The 13456-nt window shown below is 33.8% G+C and overlaps 3 protein-coding genes across 3 annotated transcripts in view; 2 read left to right on the forward strand and 1 right to left on the reverse strand.

Moving 5' to 3' along the window:
- LOC138702274 (serpin A9-like) overlaps positions 1 to 13456 on the forward strand; it is a 238260-nt gene that overhangs the window by 182869 nt on the left and 41935 nt on the right. The gene's annotated exons all lie outside the window — the stretch shown is intronic.
- Positions 2689 to 3479, forward strand: LOC138701915 (cuticle protein 19-like). The gene is made up of 3 exons (XM_069829277.1): positions 2689 to 2845; positions 2945 to 3028; positions 3178 to 3479. The coding sequence occupies exons 1-3, from the start codon at positions 2831 to 2833 to the stop codon at positions 3421 to 3423; spliced, it is 345 nt and encodes a 114-aa protein (XP_069685378.1). The 5' UTR covers positions 2689 to 2830; the 3' UTR covers positions 3424 to 3479.
- LOC138702308 (cuticle protein 19-like) lies at positions 6268 to 7407 on the reverse strand. Its single transcript, XM_069829899.1, has 3 exons — positions 7354 to 7407; positions 7155 to 7238; positions 6268 to 7020 (listed from the first exon to the last, which is right to left on the reverse strand). Exons 1-3 carry the CDS (start codon positions 7366 to 7368, stop codon positions 6775 to 6777), a joined length of 345 nt encoding a protein of 114 aa, XP_069686000.1. The 5' UTR covers positions 7369 to 7407; the 3' UTR covers positions 6268 to 6774.

The raw sequence follows: 13456 nt of genomic DNA on the forward strand, positions 1-13456 counted from the left end.
GGTTTATCCTTCTATCAAACACGAATGTTCCCTGGATCAAATGTCCTATTTTAATTATGTAATTACTTTATATTTATTTTTAACCTGTACAGCGGAGCGCACGTGTACGGCTAGTAACAAATATAAAGATGCAAATCAAGATTTACAGGGAGTTATACCTGAAAATCTTGATTTGCATAATACACGTCACTGTTCGTTAACAGAAAACCACAATTTAAGTCACACGGAGTTAGTGTGCACTCGAAGTTGGTTGCTTGACGGTTGTCAGCCCACTTTGAGGTCTGTGGATATAGAGGGAAAAATTGGATCGGTGTCGGTTAGAGTTCCCGAGTAGCTCAGTGGTAGAGCGTTGGTACGTTAATCCAAAGGTCCCGGGTTCGATACCCGGCTCCGGAACAATTTTTCTCTCGAAATTATTCAAATATAAAGATAATTTCCAGGAATAAACCGGCATGTATAATCTAGAACAAAAAAAAATCAGGCCTTCTGCCATACGCTAAGTCTCCTTCGGAAGGCTTTGGTTGATTCCGTGAGAGCTTAGGTTTGACACATGAATAATAAATTTCTTATGCACGATTCCACTCTGTTTTTCCTTTGCTTTGTTTGTTTATTGCTTTTTCTGTTTGTTTATAGATGAAGTGTTATAACTAATCTATTACAGATATTGTATTCAAGATGTAAATTAGGTGCGAAATGAAAATCCTTTCCCTAGTTGTGTGAATCAGGCGCTGGACTTGGACTAATTCACTGGAGGTCAATCATTTTTTGTGTCTAAGGTTGCACATAAAAATAATAATTCATTCTTTTATTCATTCATAGTGTTCTGCCCAAGGGCAGGTATTTTAGTGCAAATCCAGCATTCTCCAATGTATCCTATTTTCTGCTTTCCTCTTAGCCTCCGCATATGATCCATAACTTATACCTTAATGTTGTCATATCGTCTGATATCTTCTTCTGACCCGAACTCTTCTCCCGTTAACCATAAGAAATAAGAATATAGAACCGTAAATACTTCCATATGCAACTAAACATTTAAAATATATTTATTAAGAGAATGGCAATATTAAAATAAAGTACAAAACGACTAAATATTCCCCGATGTTATAAAATTGGTCAATAAGAAATCAAATATGTAAAGTTTGATTAAAAACGCCATAATCTACATTCTGTACATTTGATGGCTTTTTATTTGGACATATAATTAGCCATGTATTCAAACCACCTTTTGAATTGGGTTAGTCTGACGTAGTGCTCGATAAGGTATTGGTTTCTTCTTTTGTGTAATAGATTATGCAACTATAGTGGCTATTAATTTTTTAATGTGAAGAATACAGTGATATACATGAATATTAAAAACAGTTAAGATTTTTTCACTTATAAATAAAAGTGTACAGTGAGCATACAACAAAATTCTGTTAGTATCCTAATATCTTTTTCGAAGGATTAAAGTCATGTATATATAACTGATAATACTCCATAAACTGATGCCATAAATTAATATCCTATAGAAAAAAACGTAATGCACATTGTTTAGTTAATGCAGCAATTAATATGCGGATATGATTCTGATTTGAATAGAGTGCAAGAAAAATTCACGAGATAGTTGTAGACTGTATCTTCAACGTTATCCAGAAGGAAGACAGATTTGAACAAACCTTTGCCGTGATACAGAATTGCCAAATAGCAAACAGCCAGGACATAAGAAGAAAGTAAATTGTGATAATAATTCAGTAGCATTACTGACGTATATTGATCAAAGCCTACAGATATCCCAAAAGGTTATTGCCAAAGAATCAAGTATAACCAAAAGTTCAGAACATTGAATTTTGAAACAGCACAAATTGAATCTGTTCAAATTACATTTATATAAGACCTTAGAGATATAGATTTTGAAACATGTTTCAATTTTACTTTTGAAATAATTTAATTGTTTAAAACAGATGGTGGTCCCAGTTTTATGGAGAGATGAAGTAACATTTCATAACAATTGAGTAGTGAGTCGTCACAATACACTCTACTGGGCTGCAGAAAATCCCCATTGGTGCGAAAAGTTAATAATAAATAAGTGTGAGGTATGAATGTATGACATGGGATTTTAGATGGACGCTTGTTAGGTCCATACTTCCTTCAAAGAACATTAACAGGCGCCACGTATCTAAAAATAATTTTAAAAGTTGTATTACACAAGAGGGGAAGCATTTTAAGTATTTGTATTGAAATTTACTATTTCAAAGATATTTTTCATGAAATAGCCAAAAATGTACACAAGATATTTAAATTTTTTTGTGTTGTTACTAACCCAAATACAAAGCTATGGTACTTCAAGTTTATATCATTTGGATCAGGATGAAGAGTGTAACAAATTCATGCTATGATGTATAAGATGTCTAATAAAAAAGATCATGACTTTTAGTTACTAGTTCTGTAGTACAGTATATTGGCTAATTGCTCCAAACGGTAGGGTTTGTTCAATTCTATAACGCAAATACAAAGCTATTTTTTGATACACTAAAATACGCTAGTTACGGGGCCTTCCAAAACTCGAGGGATATCTTGTAGAATTTTTACGTCAAAATAATATTAATTTCTTATTATGTAATACGCAAAATATCTACTTGAAGAATAAGGAATAGAGTACGTATAAAATTGCTTGTTCCTTACCTTCAGGAAGATGTAACATCCGGCGAATGTGTTTATACGTTAATACTCTAGTGAGTGATTCTGTGACATAACAGGGAAGACAGCGAAATTCCACACTATAAAAGAGCTCCTCTCTTGTTTGGCAGCACATTCAACCAGCAGAAAGATCAGCAGAGCGTCCTCTATCATCATGCAGCAGATTAAGGTACAATAACACACGTGATTAATAACAAAATATTGCGTTTTTAAACATCGTAATAGTAATAATAGTCTAGTAAATCAAATCCATTTATCTTTCATTAAGGTTCTTCCATTCATTGCCATCGTGGCTGCCCTGCTAGCTGCAGTAGTTGCCTCTCCTGGCTATTCTGCAGAAGACCATCATTATGTATGTATATTGTACTTTAATTAACACATTTATTCACATAAAGTGTTAAACATTTTTTAATTAACTCATAGAATGATTTGCATATGCAATACACAGAGACATATTGCTGTACATATTCCTGTTAATTTTCTGATTTAACCATAATTCAGGAATATCCCAAATACAAGTTCGAGTACGCCGTGCATGACCCACATACCGGTGACGTCAAGGAACAGTGGGAGTCCAGGGATGGAGACGCAGTGAAGGGATCTTACAGTCTGAAGGAAGCTGATGGAGGAACCCGCACCGTGGAGTACCACGCCGACAAACACAACGGTTTCGTCGCCGTCGTCAAGAAAGCTGGAGGACACTCCAAACCTCAGATCACTTACCACGGAGCCAAACCTCATTATTAAACCAATACTGTATTTATTTAATTACAAGTTTGTACATTTTACAAAATAAAGTTATGTTACGCCATGACGTTAAGTTTTAACGTATTACTATTATTATACGAACTTCATACCGATAGAAGAAGAATATATTATATACTGTATCTCAATGAAGGGGTGAAGATGATGGTTACTTTTAGTATTTCTTTTCTTCTTTTCATCCCTTTCGTTTCTTTCTATCATTTGTGTCATAATGTGCACATGGTTCATGCAATGTGTAGTGAGTGAGTGAGTGGATAGGCTTGTAGTATATTTTAAGGTAGACAGCCAAAGAGATCGAAAGAAATACATGGAGGTTGAATGATAGACAAACAAATGATTGGATGGGTGCATGGACAGATGAATATGAAAAGAGACTATACGGAAGGACTGAAGGAAAGATGTCTTGAGCCACTCGATATCGTGAGTTCCTTACCTGCTCAATGTTCATACATGGGAAGCTGCATTTGATATGCAGGATGCTATCTGTCCAACCATTTATCACACATCATTTCCCTTCCAGATAAATAGCATCAATGTAATTATGTTCATTTAGGTCGTAATTATGGGAAAGAATTGTAGTGCATGGCGATTATTTGATGTGCAAGCGTGCTTCAAAGAACCTGACTTCCTCATTTTGCGGAGCATATACTAAATCTGTGTTCGGATAAAGGCGGATGTCATTTTTTGTGCAGTTGGAATTTTGTTCCCCATATCAGCACACATTACTCTACACACATCATTCTAAATTTTATCCATAACTGTCTACGGGAGCCATGTACAGATCCAGGCCAATAAATAAGTATCTACGCTTATATTTGGTTTTTTCTTTATAAAAATTTTGATACAATCCATAGCTCCAATGGCATCAGGTAATGAGTACTTTCACTCACTTTTTACATCCTGTAGCACTTGGACAGTTGTTGGAAATTGAATCGAAGTAAGCGATATTAATTTAAAAACGTCTACAACATCCCAGTATTTAGTATTTGTTTTATAAAAGAAAGCTATAAGTATAATGGCTGGGACGCATAAAAGAACATTACAAAAAAAGATTTAACAAAAACTTAGGAATCTTGACTGTACATTGTGAGTATATTCTTTACCTGATGATGTTTTAAAATTAAAAACCAAGGTATATTTAATACTACACAAAACATTTATAATTTTAAAAAAGACACAAATCAGATCTTCATCTACCCTGTGTTAGTCTAACAAGCAAACATTCTGAAGGATGCAGATAAAAAAGATATTTTTTTTTCTTTTACAATGTTAATAATGTCAAAAGAAGTGCTTATACAAATTTTGGCCACTAGATCGCAATTGCGAGGGCCTTGAAAAATAAATTCGCCAGGGGCTTTTAACAGAAAGAAAATACAATCATTGGAAAATTTTTTTGGAACAGACACAGCAATTGTTGAGCTATTTTTCAACATATTCCCCACCGGAATTGAGACGTTCGTCATATCATGCGACCGACAGAAAGGTGCAGACGGCTGTCAAACGCTGGTTCCGAATCCAGGCGGTTGACTTCTACGACTCAAGAATACAAAATTGATCCCATGGTGTGACAAATGTCTCAATTCCAGTGGAGGATATGTTGAAAAATAGCGCAACAATTGCTGTACCTGTTTCAATAAATGTCATGCAATTGTGCTTTTATCTGTAAATTGCCCCAGGGAAAATCACTTTCTGGACGGCCTCGTAATTGTAGTCGAGTGGTCAAAATTTGTATAAGCACTTCTTTTGGCATCATTAACATGGAGGAAGTAAAAATTAAATTTTTATCTGCCCTCATCAGAATGTATGCTTGTAAGCTGTTACAAAAAAAAAAAGTTAACTATTCATGTATTACGGTCTTCAATGTACTTCGTAATTATCTTAAAGCTTTCAAGGAGCATAAGAAAATGTTGAGAACAGAATTTAAAAAATTTCTAAATACTTATACCTTCTATACAACTGACGAATTATTTCTTTATTATTATTTATTTAATGTGACAGGATTTATGCTTGTAAATTGAATAATTCTACTTTCTATGTATTCTATATGTTTATAAAGATCAACTGATAAAACTGTTTACCATGCATTGTATAAATTTGTAGGGTCACCAGCGTAAATTAGTCGGCAAACTCGATAACCTGCTGATCAGGAGCTGCACTCAGGCTTGGATTGGATCCCGCTTGGGCTGATTATCTGGTTGTTTTTTTTTTTTCGAGGTTTTCCCAATCGTAAGGCAAATGCCAGGTAATCTATGGAGAATCCTCGTCCTCACCAAAAGATTTTGTGTAACTTTTGACTTGTTTCATATCTTGAAGTTTCAATGCTAATGTAAGATCTGTGGAATACAAAAAATGAAATGTTAAGTGACACATCACCTTGGGAAACACCCATATCCCCTGGAACGCCCATATGAAAATCTAGATCGACAACAAATCGTGAGAAAATTCCCATTTTCATTTCATTCTCAAGAACTTTTCCTCTTTTTCCCTTTGAATTTTGCAAGAAAATCTGCTCTAGCCATTATATATTCTCCTTCATAAATTTGTACATATCTTTGTAACTATGTTTACAAGTTCCCCAGTGAGGTATTATACCTTTCCTTTTACGAGGTGTTTAAAAAAATCGGTAGTATAAACTCAAATTCACGAGTAAGTAGGAACATTTATTAATATCGGATCGTGACAGATCACTCGCCTGTTACGTCACGAAGAGTTGTTACTCAAAGGTAAAAAATCAGTGCCAGTATGAGTGAGAGATAAGTAATGTTTATTAATACTCATGCGAGTTATAACTCCAAACTGTCCAGTGATGAGTAACAACTCAAAATTATTAATATCACTAAAAAAAAGACAATACTAAGCGTAAAGTCTGAAAATGAACTCATTGAGACTATCTACAATAGGTCTATATTTCAGATTTCTCATGGACTGGTTCACCATGTGAGAAGAATAGAACCCCCTACTATGAGAATATTGCTCTGTAGGAATGTTTTGCTATCTTTTATATTTCTTATTTCTGTAGTGATATATGATTCATTTAACAACGTAATTCAACCACTTAAAATGGTGGTGCAAAGCTTATGATTCAAGACATTAATGTACTGAAAACTGATTCGGAAAGGGAAAACATAGATACTAAAAGTAAACATGAATCATTTCCCTTCATTGAAAATATTGCACCATTTTGTGACGATATGGCTGTGATACTCGTATGTCAACAGTAATTCACTTAAATTTCAACGTCATGGTTACAGTGCTTTTATTTAGTAAAAGGTAAAAATTTACAATTAAGATTTGCATAAATAATTTAAATTATATTTTCATTACTACATTCACTTAATAATGAGGTTTGGCTCCGTGGTAAGTGATCTCAGGTTTGGAGTGTCCTCCAGCTTTCTTGACGACGGCGACGAAACCGTTGTGTTTGTCGGCGTGGTACTCCACGGTGCGGGTTCCTCCATCAGCTTCCTTCAGACTGTAAGATCCCTTCACTGCGTCTCCATCCCTGGACTCCCACTGTTCCTTGACGTCACCGGTATGTGGGTCATGAACTGCGTATTCGAACTTGTATTTGGGATGTTCCTGAATTGTACATTAAATTAACGTAGCACAATTAAAATTTAAGAAGGATACGCTATTGGCATGTGTTGTTCCATTAAATATGTGAATAAGTGAATTTATTGATTTATAGTTATGTTAAAATATGTTATACATACATAATGATCGTCATCCACTAAATGTCCAGGAAAAGCATTTGCTGTTGCCATCAAGGCCACCAAGACGGCAATGAATGGGAGAACCTTAATTGAAAATAAATTTAGCTAATTCATAAGAGTACTTCCTAATGTTAGACATTCAAAACAGTTTCAATATTCACACAAATGGAGAGCATCTGTACTTAGCCACATAGGTTACCTTGGTATGCTGCATGATGGTAGAGAATGTATAGCAGTTGTTCCGCTGGATGAATGTGCCTGCAAACGTTAGAGCAACTGTTTTATAGTGTTTGCGATGTGTACAATTTCACCTGCAGTTATGTCACAGGATCGTGCTATGAGTGTATTATTAAGAGATACATTGGAAATAATTTCTGCCTTAAGTTAATTAACGAGACATTCCATTTTCTTGACAGACTTTTCAAATAGTTCAGTCCCTATTCTTCATTGTTGTCCTAAAGTTTGTAGTAGATAAATTATGCGAGATGTTATAGAAATTCACAGAACTGGTAATACAAAGTTGTGTTTTTTTACTGTATATGATTCTATAAATTTCTTGCATTCTGATTGAAATTATATACGTATGAAGTACCATAACTTTGTATAATGTTATTAACAAAACTGAAAATCATATGTACATTTTTACTTATTTCATGAAAAATATCTTTGAAATGGTTAACTTCAATATAAATATTAATTGGGCTATAATGTTTCTATGCAACAAAATGATTGTTTTTATGAATTTGACTGTTATTAAATGACAGTATAACATGTTTTCGAGCTTCGGGATCGATTATTGTCATGAAACAATGTGTTACTGTACACAATGTCATTGCCTAATAATAACAAATATAAAGACAATTTCCAGGAATAAACCGGTGTGTATAATCTTTAAAAAAAAAAAAAAAAAAAAAAAAAAAAAAAAAAAAAAAAAAAAAAAAAAAAACAGACTGGCTGCCATACGCTAAGTTCCCTTTGGAAGGCTTCGTTTGATTCCGTGAGAGCTTAGGTTTCAAACATGGACAATAAATTTCTTATGCACGATTCCACTATGTTTTTCCTTTGCTTTGTATGTTTGTTTGTTACTTTTTCTGTTTGTTTATAGATGAAGTGTTATAACCAGGGAACGGATTTATATGGACTAAAAATATATGAAATATGTAAATATATATGTAGTTATTTTTACCAAAATATGGAATTAAATATGGATTTTTACCAAAATATGGAATTAAATATGGACTTAAAATTATAAAAAAATGACTATGTACGTTAAATATTGGTACATTTTAATCAAACTAAACAAAAAATATAATGGACGTACCTTATCTTCCAATGTAGTTTCAACAAAACACAATTTTTATTGTCTGTTACCATAACAATAGGTTACAAACATTTCTTTCAAGTGCTGAAAAGTGAATCTTCTTCTATTGTCTCTGAGGATAGATTTATACTGACTAAAAGAGCGTTCGACGTCACAAGAAGTAACTGGTACATAATTCAATTTCACAATGTCTGCTGGGGATAAGTCCAAGTTAATCTTCACTGTTGATTCACCACTCATCACAGCAACAACCTTTTGTAGTTCTTCATATCCAGGGTTTTTTGAAAGTACAGTGTCCACCTTAGCTCTTACTGCATCTGCAACTTTACCTCTACCACGATTCAGTTGTTCCACAGTACTATTTATAATTTCAAAACTTTCAGATAGTGAAAGGTGCCTATTTTGGAGACTTTTGAGCGTTTTTATGATGCATGAAAATGTATGCTGAATGTGAGCTAAGTCATTCTTCACACTTATGTCACAGGTAACTGTTTTCGCAGTATCAATTGAGACTGCATCTTCAGAGTCCAATGCAAGGAGAACATTGTTAATAGAGTCTATATGTTCGGCATAATATTCAACTGCTTCTAGCCATGTACCCCATCTAGTTAAAATTGGCTTTGGTGGCAATGGAATTTCAGGGTACATTTCTTTCAACACGTTAACTCTACTGCGAGCTTTGAGAAATACTTTTTTCACTGATGAAATCAACAAATCTACTTTAGGGAAATTGTCTCTGACCACTTCTGCCACACGATGAAATGCATGCGCCACACAAGTAAAATGAGTCAATTTAGGATATACAACAGATAATGCTTGTCCAGCTTTGACCATATAAGGGGCAGCATCGCTAATAAAGAATAACACATTATCGTACATAATACCCTTTGGCCACAGGATACCCATAGCTTCGTTGAACAGTTTAACTATAGTTTTGTTATTGCACTTTTCTAGAACATCACAATGTAAAAGAATTCGTTCAGAATATGTTCACTTAACAAACCGATAACTACATTACCAACAAGTCTACCTTCTTTGTCGGGAGTCTCATCAATGGAAACCCAAATTGAACTATCTTTAATATCATCTCTTATCTTCTGTATTGTCTCATCGTAGATGGATGGAGCATACGTCTTCCTAAGTGTTGACTCATCCGGGATTGTATGTTGAGTATATTTTTCAAGGAATTCCCTGAAGACCTTATTCTTTAGTTTGTAGAGAGGAATGTCAGCAGAGATGAGAGAACGGCACAGGTCGATGTTAAACTCAGATCTTACATTCGATGTTGTTGGTTGTGTTAAAAACAATTGTCTCTGCTTGGAATTTAGTTGTTTGTTGGCCTGATGTTTACTAGTTGTAATGTGTTGTTGCACCAGGAACTTTTGTGTAGATGATACTGCACACTGACACAAATTACAAAATAATATTTTATTGTCAGTTGATAAACCATCTTCTTTAAATTCTGAAATGTAACTTGTTAGTTTTGATTTTAAATTGACTGAATGACGTACTTTTGGCATATTTACCGTCTTTATAGTATGATTTACAAAACTGAACCTATGTGTACTCTGACTGGCATTTAACTGTTGAGCTGCACAACTGAAGTCTGTTAAAAATTTTAAATTAAATTAATACAGTTTTGTAACTTACTTTCCCATTGTTGATAGGACTGCTAATTTTCAAATAACTCTGATGTTAAAGGGATTACTGAACATGTGTTTAAATCTCTATTGTTGAAATGTATTTTTAAAAGTTAATGGAATTTTGTTTTGTTTTATTGTTAAACCTAATATAATATGGACTGTTTTATATGAAATATGGAAAATATATGGAAATTAACGAAAATATGTACTAAACTCTAAAATATGGAAAAATATGGAAAATAAAAGTAGGATTTTTCAACCCTACACATTGTGAAACATAAAGATAATGCAAAATATAAATTATATTAGCTTTATAAGTAAATATGTATTTACATATAAATCCTTTCCCTGGTTATAACTAATCTATAACAGATATTGTATTCAAGATGTAAATTAGGTGCGAAATAAAAATCCTTTCCCTAGTCGTGTGAACCAGGCGCTGGACTTGGACTAATTCACAGGAGGTCAATCATTTTTTGTGTCTAAGGTTGCACATTAAAATAATAATTCATTCTTTTATTCGTTCATAGTGTTCTGCCCAAGGGCAGGTATTTTAGTGAAAACCCAGCATTCTCCAACCTATCCTATTTTCTGCCTTCCTGTTAGTCTCCGCATATGATTAATATATCTTAATGTCGTCTATCATCTGATATCTTCTTCTGACCCGAACTCTTCATCCGTTCACCATAAGAATAATAATATTGAACCTTAAATACTTCCATATGCAACTAAAGCAATTAAAATATATTTATTTAGAGAATGACAGTATTAAAATAAAGTACAAAACGACTAAATATTCCCTGATGTTATAAAATTGGTAAGTAAGAAGTCAAATATGTAAAGTTTGATTGAAAACTTCATAATTTACATTCTGTATATTTGATTTGGACATATAATTAGCCATGCATTCAAACCACCTTTTGAATTGAGTTAATCTGACGTAATACTCGATAAGGTGTTGGTTTCTTCTTTTAAGTAATAGATTATGTAATTATAGTGGCTATTAATTTTTGTCTGTGAAGAAGACAATGATGTACATAAATATTAACAACAGTTAAGATTTTTTCACATATAAATAAAGTGTACAGTGAGCATAAAACAAAATCCTGTTACTATACTAATAGGTTTCTTTTATATACCACTTACAACACACCACAAGCAGATACCATAAATTAATAAATGCTATAGAAAAAACGTAGTGCGCACTGTTTAGTTAATCCAGCGATAAATATGTGGATATGATTCTTATTTGTGTAGAATGCAGGAAAAATTCACGAGATAATTATAGACTGTATCTTGAACATTATCGAGAACGAAGGAAGACTTGAACAAAACTTTGCCGTGATACAGAATTGTCAAATAGCAAACAACCAAGTCAGAAGAAGAGAGTGACTTGTGATGATAATTCACTACCAGTGTTGGCGGGTATTGATCCAAGCCCACAGTCATACCGAAAGATTATTTCCAAAGAATCAGGTATATCCAAAAGTTCAGTACATCGAATTTTAAAATGGCACAAACTGCATCTGTTAAAATTGCATTCGATGTAAGACCTTAGAAATATAGATTTTGAGAGACAATTTAATTTTAATTTTGAAGCAATAGTTAAACTATGTAGTAGTTTCAGTTTTCTATCTAAAATTTTACGAACAGATGAAGTAAGTTTTCATAACAGTGGAATAGTGAATCGTCATAATACACACTATTGGGCTGCAGAAAAACCAATCATAAATAAGTGTGGGATTTAATGTATGGAATGGGATTTTAGATGGACGCTTGTTAGGTCCATACTTTTATCAATGAACATTGCCTGGCGCCATATACCTATCTAGGCCTATAATTTATTCAGAATTCTCTGGTTGACTTCTTGTCCGAACTACCTCTTCAAGATATACTTCAAAAGTGTTTTTTTTAGCAGAATGACGTTCCTGCAGACAATGCAGCAGTTATTTGTGAATATCTGGACAAGGTATTCCTACAAAAATTGATTGAAACCAACGGGCCAATGAGATGCCTAGAACGCTCTCCAGATATGACATCATTAGATTTTGTTATGGGTACATTTAAAATCAGAAATCTCCACAAAAAAAAAAAATCATTTTAAAATTTATATCACAGAAGAGGAGAAGCAATTTGAATATTTGTTTTGAAATTCATCATTTCAAAGACATTTTTCATGAAATAGGTAAAAATGTACACACGATCTTTAAATTGTTTTCGTTTTGTTGCTAACCTGAATACAAAGCTATAACACTTCAAGCTTGTATCATTTGAATGAGGATGAAAGGTGCAACAAATTCATGCAATGATATATAAGATGTCTCATTAAAGGCACATGATTTTGTGTTGCTATGTTTTGTAATACAGTGTATTGGCTAGTTACTCCAAATTGTAGGCTTTGGTCAACGCTATAACGCGAATACAAAACTATTTTTGAATGCACTAAAATACGTTAGTTATGGCAGTGTTCCAAAAGCCAAGGGACACCTTGTAGACTTTTACGTCAAAATAGTGATTATTATTATGTAATACGCAAAATACTTGAAGAATAAGGAATATAGTACATATAAATTTTCTTGTTCCTTACCTTCAGGAAGATATAACATCCGGCGAATGTGTTTATACGTTAATATTCCATTACGCGAACGATTCTGTGACATAACAGAGAAGACAGAGAAATTCCACACTATAAAAGAGCTCCTCTCTCATTTTGCAGCACATTCATGCAGCAGAACAATCAGCAGAGCGTTCTCTACCATCATGCAGCAGACTAAGGTACGTAACTACAGAAGTTATGTTTTTAAACATCGCAATAGTAATAAATAGACTATTAATTCAAAGCTATTTATCTTTCATTAAGGTTGTTCCATTCATTGCCATCGTGGCGGCCCTGCTAGCTGCAGTAGATGCCTTCCCTGGCTATTCTGCAGAAGACCATCATTATGTATGTCTATTATACTTCAATTGACATATTTCGTCACATAAAAGTGTTCTACTAATTTTAATTAACTCATACAATGATTTGCATAAGCAAAAGACAGAGACATATTGCTGTACATATTCCTGTTAATTTTCTGATTTAACCATAATTCAGGAACATCCCAAATACAAGTTCGAGTACGCAGTTCATGACCCACATACCGGTGACGTCAAGGAACAGTGGGAGTCCAGGGATGGAGACGCAGTGAAGGGATCTTACAGTCTGAAGGAAGCTGATGGAGGAACCCGCACCGTGGAGTACCACGCCGACAAACACAACGGTTTCATCGCCGTCGTCAAGAAAGCTGGAGGACACTCCAAACCTGAGATCACTTACCACGGAGCCAAACCTCATTATT

Source organism: Periplaneta americana, chromosome 6 (genome assembly GCF_040183065.1).
Source record: "Periplaneta americana isolate PAMFEO1 chromosome 6, P.americana_PAMFEO1_priV1, whole genome shotgun sequence".
In the NCBI taxonomy this organism is placed as follows: domain Eukaryota; kingdom Metazoa; phylum Arthropoda; class Insecta; order Blattodea; family Blattidae; genus Periplaneta; species Periplaneta americana.

Coding starts and splice junctions, on each gene's coding strand:
- LOC138701915 (XM_069829277.1), top strand. Junction 3,029..3,177: donor CTGCAGAAGACCATCATTAT/GTATGTATATTG, acceptor ACCATAATTCAG/GAATATCCCAAATACAAGTT.
- LOC138702308 (XM_069829899.1), bottom strand. Junction 7,021..7,154: donor TAGTGGATGACGATCATTAT/GTATGTATAACA, acceptor TGTACAATTCAG/GAACATCCCAAATACAAGTT.